The 14609-nt window shown below is 50.9% G+C and overlaps 7 protein-coding genes across 7 annotated transcripts; 4 read left to right on the top strand and 3 right to left on the bottom strand.

Annotated features, from left to right (window-relative positions):
• Nucleotides 1-77: 77 nt before the first annotated feature.
• On the top strand, nucleotides 78-1496 carry EDD37DRAFT_684402 (FAD dependent oxidoreductase; the record flags this gene model as incomplete). Its single annotated transcript, XM_062819871.1, has 3 exons — nucleotides 78-260; nucleotides 319-1300; nucleotides 1340-1496. Exons 1-3 carry the CDS (start codon nucleotides 83-85, stop codon nucleotides 1494-1496), a joined length of 1317 nt encoding a protein of 438 aa, XP_062674609.1. The 5' UTR covers nucleotides 78-82.
• A 738-nt stretch (nucleotides 1497-2234) lies between these two features.
• On the top strand, nucleotides 2235-3349 carry EDD37DRAFT_17963 (uncharacterized protein). Its single transcript, XM_062809946.1, has 4 exons — nucleotides 2235-2388; nucleotides 2445-2681; nucleotides 2742-3040; nucleotides 3095-3349. Exons 1-4 carry the CDS (start codon nucleotides 2324-2326, stop codon nucleotides 3280-3282), a joined length of 789 nt encoding a protein of 262 aa, XP_062674608.1. The 5' UTR covers nucleotides 2235-2323; the 3' UTR covers nucleotides 3283-3349.
• A 149-nt stretch (nucleotides 3350-3498) lies between these two features.
• Nucleotides 3499-4761, top strand: EDD37DRAFT_615041 (putative deacetylase LmbE-like domain-containing protein). The gene is made up of 4 exons (XM_062815575.1): nucleotides 3499-3890; nucleotides 3951-4141; nucleotides 4223-4290; nucleotides 4343-4761. Exons 1-4 carry the CDS (start codon nucleotides 3596-3598, stop codon nucleotides 4677-4679), a joined length of 891 nt encoding a protein of 296 aa, XP_062674607.1. The 5' UTR covers nucleotides 3499-3595; the 3' UTR covers nucleotides 4680-4761.
• On the bottom strand, nucleotides 4762-7836 carry EDD37DRAFT_615040 (alpha-glucuronidase A). The gene has a single exon (XM_062815574.1). The coding sequence runs from the start codon at nucleotides 7491-7493 to the stop codon at nucleotides 4866-4868; it is 2628 nt and encodes an 875-aa protein (XP_062674606.1). The 5' UTR covers nucleotides 7494-7836; the 3' UTR covers nucleotides 4762-4865.
• Nucleotides 7837-8189: 353 nt separating this feature from the next.
• On the top strand, nucleotides 8190-10463 carry EDD37DRAFT_689488 (heterokaryon incompatibility protein-domain-containing protein; the record flags this gene model as incomplete). The annotated part of the gene is made up of 3 exons (XM_062819980.1): nucleotides 8190-8475; nucleotides 8511-8789; nucleotides 8869-10463. The coding sequence occupies 3 exons, from the start codon at nucleotides 8190-8192 to the stop codon at nucleotides 10158-10160; spliced, it is 1857 nt and encodes a 618-aa protein (XP_062674605.1). The 3' UTR covers nucleotides 10161-10463.
• Nucleotides 10464-10492: 29 nt separating this feature from the next.
• Nucleotides 10493-11705, bottom strand: EDD37DRAFT_615038 (lactoylglutathione lyase). Its single transcript, XM_062815573.1, has 3 exons — nucleotides 10934-11705; nucleotides 10638-10863; nucleotides 10493-10584 (listed from the first exon to the last, which is right to left on the bottom strand). Exons 1-2 carry the CDS (start codon nucleotides 11551-11553, stop codon nucleotides 10809-10811), a joined length of 675 nt encoding a protein of 224 aa, XP_062674604.1. The 5' UTR covers nucleotides 11554-11705; the 3' UTR covers nucleotides 10493-10584; nucleotides 10638-10808.
• A 130-nt stretch (nucleotides 11706-11835) lies between these two features.
• Nucleotides 11836-14577, bottom strand: EDD37DRAFT_571945 (vesicle-fusing ATPase). Its single transcript, XM_062814351.1, has 2 exons — nucleotides 13823-14577; nucleotides 11836-13769 (listed from the first exon to the last, which is right to left on the bottom strand). Exons 1-2 carry the CDS (start codon nucleotides 14462-14464, stop codon nucleotides 11910-11912), a joined length of 2502 nt encoding a protein of 833 aa, XP_062674603.1. The 5' UTR covers nucleotides 14465-14577; the 3' UTR covers nucleotides 11836-11909.
• Between the last annotated feature and the right edge of the window lie 32 nt (nucleotides 14578-14609).

Here is a 14609-nt window from a genome sequence, read left to right as displayed (position 1 = left end):
TTCTTGCTTGTTTCTCAGATGACTGCGACTTAACTAGTAGAGTGTCGAAGCAACCTATTGCTACACAGCAGATTCTACCACCATGCCCGCACCGCTTGAAAAGAACAACCCCATCATAATCGTGGGCGCTGGAACCTGGGGTTGTTCCACCAGTCTGCATCTTGCCAGGCGTGGCTACACAGATGTGACAGTCTTCGATCCCTTCCCAGTTCCTTCAATTATCTCGGCAGGAAATGATATCAACAAGGTTTTGGAGGCGGGTAATTCTGCAACCATTCTGATTTTTGGTGGAATCTCTGTCAACTGACTCGCCCGTAGGATCTTTCTCTGGAGGGGAAGACGAAGCTGTGGTTGCCCAAATCCTTCTTGCCGCTGCTAAACAAGGCTGGCGTAACGACCCGGTGTTTTCTCCATACTTCCATGATGTTGGCTACATCCTTGCTGCATCCTCCACAGCCGCAATCAAAACAACACTGGAGCGTGAGATCAACCACCACAAAGATCTTTTCACCGAGCTGAGTACGGCCGAGGACTTTCGAGCCACTATGCCTCCAGGAGTCCTGACAGGGGAATTTCCACAGTGGAAGGGTTGGCTGCGTCGAAGTGGCGTTGGTTGGGTCCATGCCCGCAAGGCGATGGTAGCTGCGTACGAAGAGGCCGGCCGATTGGGAGTCAAATTTGTGTTTGGTAATGCTCGAGGTAAGGTTGAGAGTCTACTCTATCAGACTGGTGATGTCAGGGGCGTGCGTACGGCGGACGGCATTGATCACTCATCAAACAGGGTGATATTGGCGGCTGGGGCATATGCTCCTCAAATATTCGACTTTGAAAACCAACTTCGACCGACCGCGTGGACCCTCGCACATATTCAAATGTCCCCTGAAGAGGCCAAATTGTACCGCAACCTACCAGTCTTGTTCCATTCTGAGAAAGGCTTCTTCATGGAACCGGATGAAGACAATCTTGAGCTGAAGGTATGCGATGAGTATCCTGGGTATTGCAACTGGGTTACTCCGGAAGAGGGCAAGGACAATGCTTTGCCTTACTCGAAGCCCCTACCACGAAACAAGATTCCGGTTGAGTCAGCTCGACGAATACGACGATTCCTGTCTGAAACTATGCCACATCTTGCAGACCGACCGTTTTCACACGCCGCCACGATTTGGTGTGCTGATACTTCCAACAGAGCCTTCCTCATCACCCAGCATCCAAGATATGAATCGCTCATCCTCGCTGCAGGAGACTCTGGCCACGGATTCACGCACCTTCCATCCATTGGGGGCTTCGTTGCAGACCTTATGTGTGGTCAGCTGGATTCCAGGCTTGCAAAGTCTTGGAGGTGGCGTCCCGAAGTTGCACAAGGCTTTTGGGGCGACGACGTTCTCGGGCGGTCTGGAGCGGAAAACAGAGTCATTCATCTAAACGAGACAGCATCAGAGGGCTGGATCGGTGCGGGAAGTGATGCCACACAAGTCGTGAGGCTTTCAAAGCTCTAATCAGGTGTATCGTAAAGTTGTTTGTTTCTGCCGAGCTGTAGAGGACTGAACTGTGAAGAAGCCCTTGCAAGACGTAGTTCCCACTGATTCGGCGGCTCAACGCTTACTGGGTGCTTACTAGAATATGAACTGAGTCCATGATGGATGACGGGTTCGTGTAAAGAGCTAGCTGATACTCCATTGTTTCGGATCAGATCCAACCAGTATAGGACAAGCAATAGAACCCGGCCCTGCTTGTTCGCATTCAAGCTTCGCAGGTGAGGATCACATATCACATGATTGGGACGACCAGATTCTTGATGGAGACAAGATTTCCGTTATGGCTTGCATGATTGGCCATTATGACGATTGTTGTGGTGATGTCGTGTTCCAGTCACTCTAAATTGCAGTTGCGGTGCGGATCTCAGAGATCGAAGCTCGGGTGAACGCATCAACCCGCCACTCCGAGTAGTCTTGTCGATAGAGACTCGAATTCGGTCTCCAATCCTCCACATGCATCTTGTGTGTAATTCATGTGTTCAATCAAGCAGGCTTCCACCAAAGCCATTGGCAGGCCCAGTCGCAGTCAGGATAGGCACTGCAGCAGTTGCCCCACAGTCTTCACCTTCCCGATATGGTAGGTGCGCGCGCCTCTGCCTCTTTCGGTAATCTGTTTGGGCCTTTGATCTCTTGCGTCACTCCATCCATGCCGACGAGCATGGTCTTTGAGAATGAAGTATTAGTAGCCTGCCGTCCGATATTGGCCTGCATTATGTGTCATTCATCCACCAAAGCATTCATTCTTTCCAACACAGCCATCCACGCAAAATAACGCTATCAAACAGAACATGTCGGAAGACTTCTCAGGGGTCTCGCTACGAGACAAGACCGCTATTGTGACGGGTTCGTCGAGGCAAGCATAATATCTTCTGGTTCTCTCCAGCGACGACGCTCATGCTTGCAACTTAGAGGCCTTGGGGCTGAGATCGCCGTCACCCTCGCCAAGCGCGGAGCTAACGTTGTGGTGAACTATGTGTCAGAAGGTAGCAAGAAGCGCGCCGAGGAAGTCGTGAATCAGATCAACAACCTCGGCAGGGAGGCTGTCATAGTTCAAGCCAGCGTCAGCGACATAGATCAGATTCAACCTATTGTGGACGCTGCATTGAAGTTGAGCAAGAACGGCAAGATTGATATTTTGGTCCACAAGTAAGTGTTTTCTTCCATCTGTCGGTACCTGAGTTCTCCAAGACTGACTTCAACCCACAGCGCGGCTCAAGGTCTTGAAGCTAATCTTATCGATACCACCGTGGACTTCTACAATCAACACTTCGACTGTAATGTCCGGGGTCCGATTCTTTTGACCAAGGCTGCATTACCACATATTCCTAGAGGTGGCCGGATCGTCTTCATCTCCTCGGCAGCTGCGCGTCTCGGAGTTGGAGGTCAGACTGTCTACGCCGCAACTAAAGCTGCCAACGAAGCTCTGTGTCGTACATGGGCCAAAGAGCTGGGCCATACATATGGGGTTACCGTGAATAATGTCAACCCAGGACCAATTGCCACCGGTACGTGACGACTTCTGTTACTTCTCTTTGAGACCTCAAACTAATATCCAGCAGATCAATGGTTCAATAGTGACGAACAATTCTTGAAGGACATGCAGCCATTGATCGATTCTACCCCAGCAGCGCCTCGAGTCGGCGAGGTCAGTGATGTGGCCCCTCTCGTCGCATTCCTTTGTACCGATGATGCTCGTTGGGTAACCGGATCATCTTTGTCAGCGTCGGGAGGACTGATTCAATTTTGAGCATGCAAAAACAAGAAACATTCTTCTCCTGGTCCTTGCTAGCATGGCCTTTCAACGCAGCCATGTTGAATCTCTTCGTATCAGGAATTAGATATTTTTTATTGAAGCTTTTTCACTTCCAAAACAAGCTTTGCTACAAAAGCTTGGCGACAACCTTAGATACAAGCGATTGGTGACGAATCTCTCCCTTTAGTACTTTATTATCCTATCTGACACCGGTCGACAGCAAGCAACCTGGCCTCATGTTGCTTGATCCTTGAGTGCACGGGCAACAGGTACCTGGTTCATATGCTTCTTCTCTTACCCCAAGCAAATGCCTCCGAGGAGATGGCGTAAGAAGTATCCCTTCTTGTACACGCGTCGGGCACGCATCTTCCGCAAAATCTTCACATATTTCACCACATATCTCATCCTCGTTCCCCTCCTACTCTGGGTATTCCTCGCATCTCAGAGCAATCCATTTCCAGAGCAGCTCTATGAGGCACAACGCGTCTTGATCGTGTTGGCTCACAGGAGTGATGCAACCCTGTTCTTCAGTCCGACCATCCTCCGCGTGACGAGCAGGCCTGAGCAGGACAAGTTGACCAGGCTGCTAGTCTTGTCAAAAGGTACTTATCAAACAAGCCAACAACGCGCTCTGAAGTCAAGTACTTACGTCACCTCTACAGATGATCACCATGGGCAAGTTGACGTAGACAACACCGATTTCTTCGAGGCATGCGACATCCTGGGAATTGCAGAGAGACATTGTAATGTGCGAGATCTTCCTGGGCACGTAGATGATGCCGACGTCGTCTGGTCCCGTGGGAGGATCGAGGCGACCGTGAAGAGCTATGTGATGAAATGGGCAGTTGACGCGGTAAGCAGATGTCCCCAACAGCCCGGCGAACCTGATCCTGTCGTTCACAACGAGATGCTCGAGCTAAGCTAGACTTGTCAGATAATCACCTTCGACGACGGTGGAGTGACTGGACACGAGAACCACGTCTCAGTCAGCGATGCTATCGTGTATGTCTCAACTTGCTGGACTGCATACGATCTCACGTACTCACCGTTGCAGGAACTACGTCTCCCACACGGAGTCAGCACCACCAGTCTACACCCTAACCACAGTCAACGTCCTCCGCAAGTACAGCTTGCTAGCGGATCTACCACTCACGACTCTCACGCACGCTCTCCGAAGACTGTTCTTCAGTCCAGGTGCAGAATACACAGCAAGTGACACCTCAGTACTGTCCGTCAACTCCATGTCGATGTGGCGTCAAAGCGTCTCTGCGCTAGAGCAGCACGAGAATCTGGAGACCTGGACTCGATATCTCTACGCCCTGCTAGGTCGATACATGTGGATCAACGACCTGAAGCTGGTAGTACCAGGAAGCGCCAAAAGGGGTCAATGATAATAAAGTTGGCACTTGGCACTTGGCCGCTCAAGCCCAGCATCGAGAGATATCGTATGATACTGCATTTTCTATCATCCTGCAAACTTTTACCTAGAGATGTCGTGGCGTCGTAGTGCGTTCGGGCTCTTTCTTCATCTGTTCCATTGTTCCTCTCCACCGGCCATCCCCATCTCTTCGTACCGATTAGTCGACCACCCCCTTAGGCAAGAAGACGACATAATCCAACGGCGCGGGCTCAATACCATCAGGCGTACCCGTAATCTCAAGCCTATCACCCTTCTTGATCGTCACATTCCTGAACGTGACTCTCGTCGCAGAATGCCCATCAAGGTACACCGACGGCGCATGACCTAGCCGGCCAGTCTCGACGTTATCCGCTGTCCACTGCCCGACAAAGTCATTGTTGATATTGAGATTGAACTTCGACTCTCCACCCAATAAATCGTAAAAGTTCACGCCAACATCATACGTGCCATTTGGGAATGTGAGCACCGCACTCGCCGTTCCCATCGTCGAGTTTGAGCTCGTCACGATCGCCGTATTATTGCTCGCGGTTTCGAACGGCGACACCGTATATGGCATGTACCCTTCCAGCTTCATACTCTCGGCCTCAATGCGCCACGGATGATGGGTCACGCGGCTCTGGCTATCCGCGATGCCCGACAGATTGTGATAGAATCTGGTGATTGCATCACGCCACACAATGCTGTGGCCAGCCTGGTACGTCAAACGGAACAGCGTCTCATTGTACCTCTCCGCATCGATCTTGCCTTGCAGACCTTCCCACTGCGTGGGGAAAGTCTGCGCTGTCTCTGCGCCCGCGTAGTGTGCATTGTAGAAGTGCTGGATGACTGTTTCCCCAGAGTGCAATTGGTGCGTGTAATTGACGTGGTGGAACCACAGGACAAGATTGTCGGGTGTGGTCGTGATGTTCTCGTACATCTCCATGATCTCTTGGGGATACTGTCCCGAGAAGCCTGTGCCATTGCTCACAGTCCGGTCCATGCCGATTGTTTTACCGTCCGCGCGTGTCCATTGGCCCCAGCCGTTGCCGTCCTGCGACGCGGGGTTCGGACCGAAGTGAGTGTACAATATGTCGGTCAGCGTCTGAATGCCCAGGTTGCCGCTGTAATTCTCGTACGCGGGCCACGACGACATGGATAGATTGGTGATGGTTTGTATGACTGTTGGGTCGGGACTGAATGTCAGGCGTGTCCAGTCTTGGAGAATTGCTTCTGGGTCTTCGGCCCAGTTCCAAGCTAGACGTCCGTATGCATACAGGTTCGACATGGATAGGTGGCTGCCGAGCCAGGTATCGTTGAGGCCGACGTTGACTACGGCCGCGGACCCGCCTAATGGTCGGTTGAAGCGTTTGCCTGTGATGATGTCGCGGACGAGTGAGGGCTGGTGGTTTTTGCGCAAGTCGAAATCGAGGACCGTCTTCCACAATGGAGGGAGGTAGACTAGATGGCATTGTTGACCGAGGTATTCTTGCGTGACTTCGAGTTCGATTGCCGTGCTGGTGTCTTGCAGATATGCGAAGAGCGGAGATGTGGGTTCGCGGATTTGGAAGTCAATGGGACCGTATTTGATCTGGATGATGACATTATCCGCAAATTTGCCGTCCAGGCCGGAAAAGAACTGGACAGCGGCATTTGCGCGGTCGGCTTTCCAGTCGGTTTCATTGATCATATCGTTGTAGACAAAGGCGCGGAACATCAGAATGCCGCCATGAGGTTTGAGTGCGTTGGCGAACAAGTTTGCGCCGTCGGCTAACGTGCGATTGTCGGTCAACGGACCTGGCTGGCCTTCAGAGTCGGCCTTGACCAGGTATCCTGCGAAGTCGGGCACGGTGCGGTAGATTGTGTCAGTAACGTTCTGCCACCAGCTTATGACACCGGCATCGAGAGGATCGTAGCTGCTGAGATTGCCATAGACCAGACCTTCGGTTGGCGAAGCAAAGTCTAAGGAGATGCCCACCTGCACGCCGTAAGGTCGGAAAGCGTCGGCTAGTCTGCCCAGACCTGCAACATTGGTTGGAGATAGGAGAGAGGAGTTGGCATTGACGTTGTTGACTACTACGCCATTAATGCCGATGGATGCCAACAGCCTGGCGTACTGCGAGACTCTGTCGGTGGTGTTGACAACAAGGCCGTTGGTGAAGAAGATGGAGTTGCCGCCGTATCCTCGCTCGATGGAACCATCAAGGTTGTCCCACTGGTTGACCCAGCGAACTGGAGCGGCAGGATTGGAGGCGTAAGCGACCTTGGAGAAGTTGCCCTGAGCAAGCATCGACAGGTATTCAAATGCGCCATAGAGTGCACCTCTCTCATTCTGGCCGAGGATCTGAACAGATGGTCCGGTCGTGTTGAGCCAGAAGCCGTCATTCTCAAGCTGTGGGGTCTTGGGTGACTGCCCATATGCAGAAGCATATTCGCTGACAGTGCCGACCACGATGGAGGCCGAGGTACTGCTATGGCTGGCAATGGTGAGATTCTTGGCAAAGATGCTTGATATACCCTTCTGTAGCTCCAAACCAGCAGTGTCGACGGGACTGTTGGCTGATGTGTTTAGGGCAACGATGCTGGCAGGTAGAGTAGGATGGGACATCGCAGATGGCAGCGGAGCATACCGGAGCCAGGCATTGATGCCGGTCTCGGCAGCGACGAGGCCAAATGTCAAGAAGAAGCTTAAAGACAACATATTGGATGACCTACCACGACTTCTCCTACACCGACTGAAAGAGACCAGGAGCGGACTTGAACTATATATACTTACGTGGGTGGCTGCCTCATTCGGGGGTTGAAGCATTTTAACCCCATGCCCCGGGTATTGACTGAGTCGTCTTAATCCTATTTCGGATTTCCACAAACAGAACGCCCACCTTCGATTGGCTGGCGAAGTGTGATCTGCCGTACCGAAGCCTTAAAAGGGAGGTGACATGATGTTCGGTGCCTCATTACCGACAGCAGTCTCAGGCAATACCCCGGTGGAGGTCATGATTCGGCTAAAGCCCCTCAAGAATGAATTCAGGCTATATATCCTGTTTGGGGAGCGGAGTGCGGAGCAAGGAAAAGCAGAACGCGTGATCGGCATATACTGCTGAAGGTAAGCGATGCTCTAGTTGGAGGGTAGCTGTAGTATGGATTTTGAGGTAAAAAAAAAAGAGCTTACAGGGTTGAGTGAGGTCTGGTGCTCTGCCACAAAATGAGGAAAAGGAGTCTGCACACCAGACGAAGTGCTTTGCCGGAGACACTACGGTGGCGTACATAGCATATATACGCTACGCCTGCTGTACGGCAAGCTTGATGGCTCCCTGATATGTGATAGCTCTTCATTCGCCAGCATTCTCCCTTAAGCGAGGAACCCAGGTAAGATGCCTAACCAACACTGCCCCCGCACAGCCTCTTTCCATCATTCCATAACAACCTTCATGTATGTCACTTTCCCACATCTTGAGAACACGATGTGGACAGCCTGGTCCTCAACCATTGGCGAAGCGCCAACATGCCTGCCGCACGGTCACGACGAAAACGAATACACTCTGGTCAGCCGGGAAATGCCACACAGGCCTGGAGTCGACCACAGCAACTGTCAGAGGTGTCGGACATCTACCAACATCGACCTCTGAACGATGTCTCGTCAATTCGTCTGGTCGAGCTGCTTCCCGGACTGATAGGCAACGAATTGACCTTGGCTATGCATCATGCAGACTTGAAAGAGCCTCCGCCGTATCAAGCTCTCTCATACTATTGGGGCGATCCTGCTCCAGTCCGAACGATCCACGTCAATGGTAGAATACATCGCATCCATGAGAATCTGTGGCAGTTCCTAAAACATATGTGGCTGGACAAGAATTCCACCTCTACTGGACAGATGCATTGTGCATCAATCAGAATGACGTCCAGGAACGAGATAAACAGGTCCGGCACATGGATATTGTTTATCGTCAAGCCAAATGTGTGATTGCTTGGCTCGGTCGGTCATCGTCATACGAAGAGGACCTGCAAATCATCTCTTTGGTCGCGGAAGGAATATGGCCTGGTTGGCTAGCAGAACCGCCCGCTTCAGCGTTGTCGCAGCAAAAAGGTCAAAAGACTTCGTACCGTGTGTAAGCAAATCAGTGCAAGAACTACCACGAACCCGTATTGGGAGCGTATATGGATTCTACAAGAACTTATATTAGCGACGGAAGGGATGGTGGTTGCTGGGAGCCAGTCGATACCGCTCGACCACTTTCTTTTTGTCCTCCGGTCCAACCAGGCCGGCGGAGATGATTACGGGATTTGGGAGTTTTCTAGAGCAGTTGACTGGATACGTCGTATACGTCGATGCCGAGAGGGAAAGGAGCTTTGGTCCCCTACGAGTGAGCAGTACTGGGCGCCAGAGAGTAAGCATCTCTGGCAACTTCTTTCCCAACTCAGATGCAAAAGTTCAGATCCACGAGACATTGTGTACGCCTTACTTGCAATTGCACCCCTGGGCAATTCGTCGACGCCTGCAGTCGAACGGATCTCAATCGACTACACGAAAGATATGAGCGATGTCTTCTGGGACGCGGTGCTCGAATGCGAACCACCATGGGACCAGTACGATCATCTGTTCCACGGTCTGACGACAATGATGTGCAAGAGCCGGCCGGCGCCTGACGTCCTTGCCCTGTCCGAGTATGCCGAAAAAGGAAGCACGTCCCAACGGCATATGGAAGGTGCCAAGGTCGCCTTGGAGGTGTGCGCCGCAATATGGATTCTTCAACAATGGTTGATGGCTGAATTCTTCTTTGATGAAGATGGGACAAAGCTCAATGATTTCACCAATGCGATCAAAAGATTATCAGAGACCATCGAATTTTCTCGCAGAGCCTCTAATGGTGAGCGGACATACCTCGAGTCTTCACTGATGTTGGGCTTCGCACTGGCAAGGCGCGAGGATCCCCAATATTCTGCCTATTGTGAGCGGGTGCTGCATCCGGTCCGGAGCACAGGCAGTCCATCGCCGTGGCGGTGCTGCACACACCGAAACCTTGACGCGACCAACCTCTGGGGCTTAGAGACATGGAATGATATTCGTCTGTCCTACGGCAAAGATCCAGACCTCGTGTTGTATGACCCTGTGCCCCCACTGTGGACCCTCTGTGGAATGTGCACATTCAGATCCGTCCATGGCTACCATGGACCAGGGAGCTTTGGTAACCCCGATTGGGGCCTCAGTTGGCGCATCCCTGAGACTCGCTTTTACCTGATTGTGGACCATTGCTTTCACACAGGATTCTCGGTCGGGTTGCACGAAAGGCCTAGGGTCGAGTTGAGAATGAGACTTGAGCTGATGCAGAGTTATATATCTGCACAACGAAGCCGAGGGACAGATATAGCCACTGTCCCTTTTCGCAATATACCAGAGCATGCCGGGATGTATACGGGCACCATGTTCGGCACAATTACCCGGCAAACAACATACTCGGTACAGTGGCCCCAATAAGTTTGTCACACACGCGTATTTACACCAAACCGCACACTTTTGACGCACGCTTTTCTCTATAACATTCAGTGTAAAGCAGTACCTTTGCTTATATGAATAAATACCAAATTACCTAGAGTTTCTATCAGCAAGAAACAAATCAAAAGAAGCGGTCTCCAAAAGTCAGGAAGTAGGGTTTCAACAAAAGTTATGCTTATAAGCATGGTTTTCGTGCTTTCATAACTTTATCCCCTTATAACTTTTTCTAGAAAAGTCTGCGAAAGACATCCTCTTGACTTATATATACTTCAGGTAATTCTCTATCTGTCTGTCAAATATCTTCTCTTCTTCACACTGAACATACTCGAGATAGCATAGAGAGGTACACTAATTATTGAAATAACGTCGAATATGGTAAATAATAAATAAGTTTTATGATACTAAGGTAAGTCTACATAAGATTTACAATACGATAATAAGGTTAAGGTAAAGTTATAGGATTAAATAGAATAGTAAGTACTACGAGTAGATATCGAAGTATAAGTACTTGCTAATAATGTGGGTGGCAGGGCTGGTACTTAGCCATATTCTTGTTTGCCGAGTAATGTGTCGAATATAGTGCCCGTCTACTGTACATCCCGGAGCATGCACGCCCACAGTCCACTATCCTCAAGGTGCCAGCGGATCCATGTTCTGTGGCACCAACTCAACGATATACCCATCCTGCGAACATGTCAGTCAATCTATTTCGTCTCAACACTTCATCCCCAAGCCACCCCTAGCAAGCACTTACCGGATCCCTGACAAAAGCAATCTTCTCAAAGACCTTAGCATACTCCTTATGAATCTCACTCTCCGTCCCCTTAACCTCCACCCCAACACCCCGTTCATTCTCCCACTCACTAATCGGAATACTCTCCCTCGTACAAACCCCTAAATCCTTGACCACCTCCACCCCAGCCTTCTTCAACCGTTCCAGCGCCTCAGGGACATTCGGCACCGTGAACCCCAAATGCCCGAACCCCAGATTCGGCGGCGTATTGCCAGTCTGGTAATACCCCTCGTCTTGCTTCTCGGAGCCATGGACATGATACAATTCCAGCAGTCCCAACGTGTGCTGTAGCTTCATGGCCGTCTCACCACCAAATTGCTCCGGATTTGCACGGTGCTCGTCCGTCTGCGGATAGCCCAAATAGTATATCGTGAAGGGGCCAACATTCATGTTGAAGACGGTGCGCATGCCCATGAGATCCAAGTAGAAATGCATTGACTTCTTCGGGTCACGAATCCTTAGCATAAAGTGGTTGAGCTTGTAGCCCATCGTTGGGTCGTTGGCCTCGAGAGGTTTGTCGGTTTTGAGACCATTCGGCATGAACACGCCGTGCGGAAATGGGGTTACTTGTTGCGACGACATGGTTTGATACCTCCGAAAACAAGTCAGTCTTCGCCTTCGAAAATCAAGATACTGTGAATATGAAAGAGCGTATTATCAAAAATCGCCAGCACGCCTAAAGGGAGTACTAGTATTATCTAATGCGAGAAGTCCTACCAGTAGTTATCGGCTATTCTCCCCGCTTACATGCCGAAAGGCTGAGGCCGGTAAATACCCATGTGGGATGGATGGACGTGTGGAGCAACGTGGGGAAGAAGCGACAGGGACGACAGCCTCGTCCGCCACAAGTCAGAATGGCATTGTAACAAGGATAAGGCTTCATGCATTGTTCATACATCATCTATATGCATCCAAACGCCCGCTTCATGCCCAAAAGCTCAGCGAAAGCTATTCCCCCGCTCCGCGATGGCCCTGGACATGGTATTGGCGAACCGGGATACAAGGTCGGTATCCAACTTGGACATCTCAATAGCCTGTAATACATGCTTGATGCCCACACCAACCTCTTCACTCCTGGTGATGTCCTTGATCTCGGCGACAGCCTTACTCATATCGCTTGGGGTAAACGCCCTCGACTCCTTCATCACATGCTCGAGCTCTTCATAAGTGCGAACATTCGCAATAGGGATGTCCGAGTTGAAGTGCCTCCACACATCGAGCTGCTGTAATGTACTACGTTCCGTGGCCGTGACGAGGACCAACAAGCTTCGACCTAGAGGAGGGGCCTTGCGCAACAGTGCCACCATCGATTTCAGGATACCGTTGCTGAACCTGGGTCCAACCGGCGTCCATTCTATAAATTCTTCAATGTCGTCAATGACCACGGCGCTTTGCGGACTTTTATAGGCGTCCATAAAAATCTTGCTGAGGTACGAGATCTTCTGTGGCTCGTTCATTTCGAGGGTGTCTTTCGTGCTGACCAGTTTGATGAATGGGTATCCGGAATCGATGGCGATCTTGGCCGCCAGTGCCGTCTTTCCACATCCAGCAGGACCATGCAAACAGACAGAGAATATGGGTGTTGAATCTGCTTGTCGGACTTGCTCAACGAAGAGCTTACCCTCGTCCAGGACGTCTTTGATATACTGTGAAAAGTGAATGATACCGCCTCTTAGGCAGTATGACAGCTCTTCCTCTGAGACACCAAAGGCAGGTTTGACTTCTTCCAGAGCACTTTCAAAGTCATCCCGGTTGATTTTCATGTCGGCCACATCATCGCTGATGCCCGCCATGGTACCAACCTTGATATGTCGGTTGAACGCAAACGAGGTCGCTGCCTTTACTAGACCGTTAAGTTCGGCACCCGAAAAGTTCTTCGTCCGTCGGGCCAGTTCAGCGATATCGACATCTCGATCCAGAACCTTGTTCTCATACATCTTGGCGGTGTGAATGCGGAGAATCTGTGCTCTACCATACTCGTCGGGTAGAGAAATCTCCAAATGTACCTCAAGACGACCAGGTCGAAGCAATGCATCATCGATCATGTCTTTCCGGTTGGTCATACCGATCAGTAAAATGTTGTTCAGCTGGTCCACACCATCAAGTTTCGAGAGAAGCTGATTGACCACACTGTCTCCAACACCGGTACCACCACCAGCACCACTACCTCTTTGCTTGCACACAGCATCCAATTCGTCAAAAATGATAATGTGGAGTCCAGACTCGTCGCCTTTCTCCTTGTATTCCTTCTCGGCATCGGCAAAGAGTTTTCGAATGTTCTCCTCAGACTGACCGACATACTTGTTGAGCACTTCCGGACCGTTGATGACTTTCGGTTCTCTTGCATTCAGCATCTTTCCAATTTGTCTGGCAATCAAGGTCTTTCCGGTACCAGGCGGACCGTACAGTAAAATACCCTTGACGTGCTGGATACCCAGTTTCTCGACCAGACCAGGCGGGAATACACGAGAAGCGAAAGCCCTTCGGAATATCGTGGCAAACTCTTTGTCCAACCCACCAATGCCCATGTCTTCAAACTTGAAATCCGGAGCAATGATTGAATTGGCTGCTGGTCGTTTTGTGGAGGCCTTGAGGTTGATAGCCGTCCGCGCATCTTTGTAGAAGTTGATCTGTGTCTGGGGTGTGAGGATACCTCGTGCCTGAGCATCCGTTGTCGTTACACCTGTCTTCTCGCTTAAATCTACCAACTGCACCGTCTTGACGTTCAAGTTTAGGGGAATACTCCTCAGGTCCATCAAGAATTTTTGCCCAGGAGCAAACATCTGGCTGTTGAAAAGCTGCAAATAGTCAGTTTCAATTCTCATATGTGAGAGACTCCCGCAGGTCATACCTTTGTGACCTCTTTGGCCAAATCATCCTGATCATACGGCACATCCGTCGTCTTTCTAGTACTTGCGAACCCAATCTCGATATCCATCGACCCGATATATGCCTGGCCACCTGAGGTGAAAGGATCGTACACCTCCGCTGTAAGTTGGTCTGTTAAAGCCACGCCCATCCACGACCGCTGTGGCTCCGAAAGACCAATGTAGCCGATGGGAAAAGTGTCGAGTGGCCTCGCAGTCACCACATAGGATCCATTGATGAGGAGGAATTGATCTGTGCCATCCGGCGAGTGAGGTAGATCTTGCGTAGATACAGCGACCAGGTTCCTGAATGTGTAGGAGTTGTCAGGACTCTTCGCTGGCTGTAATGTCATAATATGGCTTCCGCCTTTTGAACTCGGTTTACTCGATCGTGGCCGAGGGGCTGTTCGAAAGCCTGATCCTCCACCTCCTGACTGTCGCGGTGGCGGCGGAGGCGCAGAATCGTATCCGTTCATCATAGGAGTGTCGTATGGGCCACGGCCAGGACTGGAGCTGGAGTAACCCGGTTGTCCACTTCGCATCGGAGGAGCAGGGGCAGGGCTGCCGTAAGGATCTCGCGGCGGCGGTGTGTTATTGTCGCGGCCGAATCTGTTGAGGAAGGACATTTTTGGATCAAGGAGTGAGGAAAGGTAGAGTATATAAGGAAGGAAACATGTGTTCAGGAGGACTGACTGGTGTGAGGACTCGTGCTTACTTTAACGATACTATGGTACATCCAGGGTGGCTAATAAACAGATGGCTACCTAGGCT

This window comes from Exophiala viscosa, assembly GCF_022695815.1.
Source record: "Exophiala viscosa unplaced genomic scaffold EDD37scaffold_1, whole genome shotgun sequence".
NCBI classification, from domain to species: Eukaryota; Fungi; Ascomycota; class Eurotiomycetes; order Chaetothyriales; family Herpotrichiellaceae; genus Exophiala; species Exophiala viscosa.
Note: the sequence above shows the minus strand (reverse complement) of the source record. Positions and strands in the feature narration are given on the sequence as shown.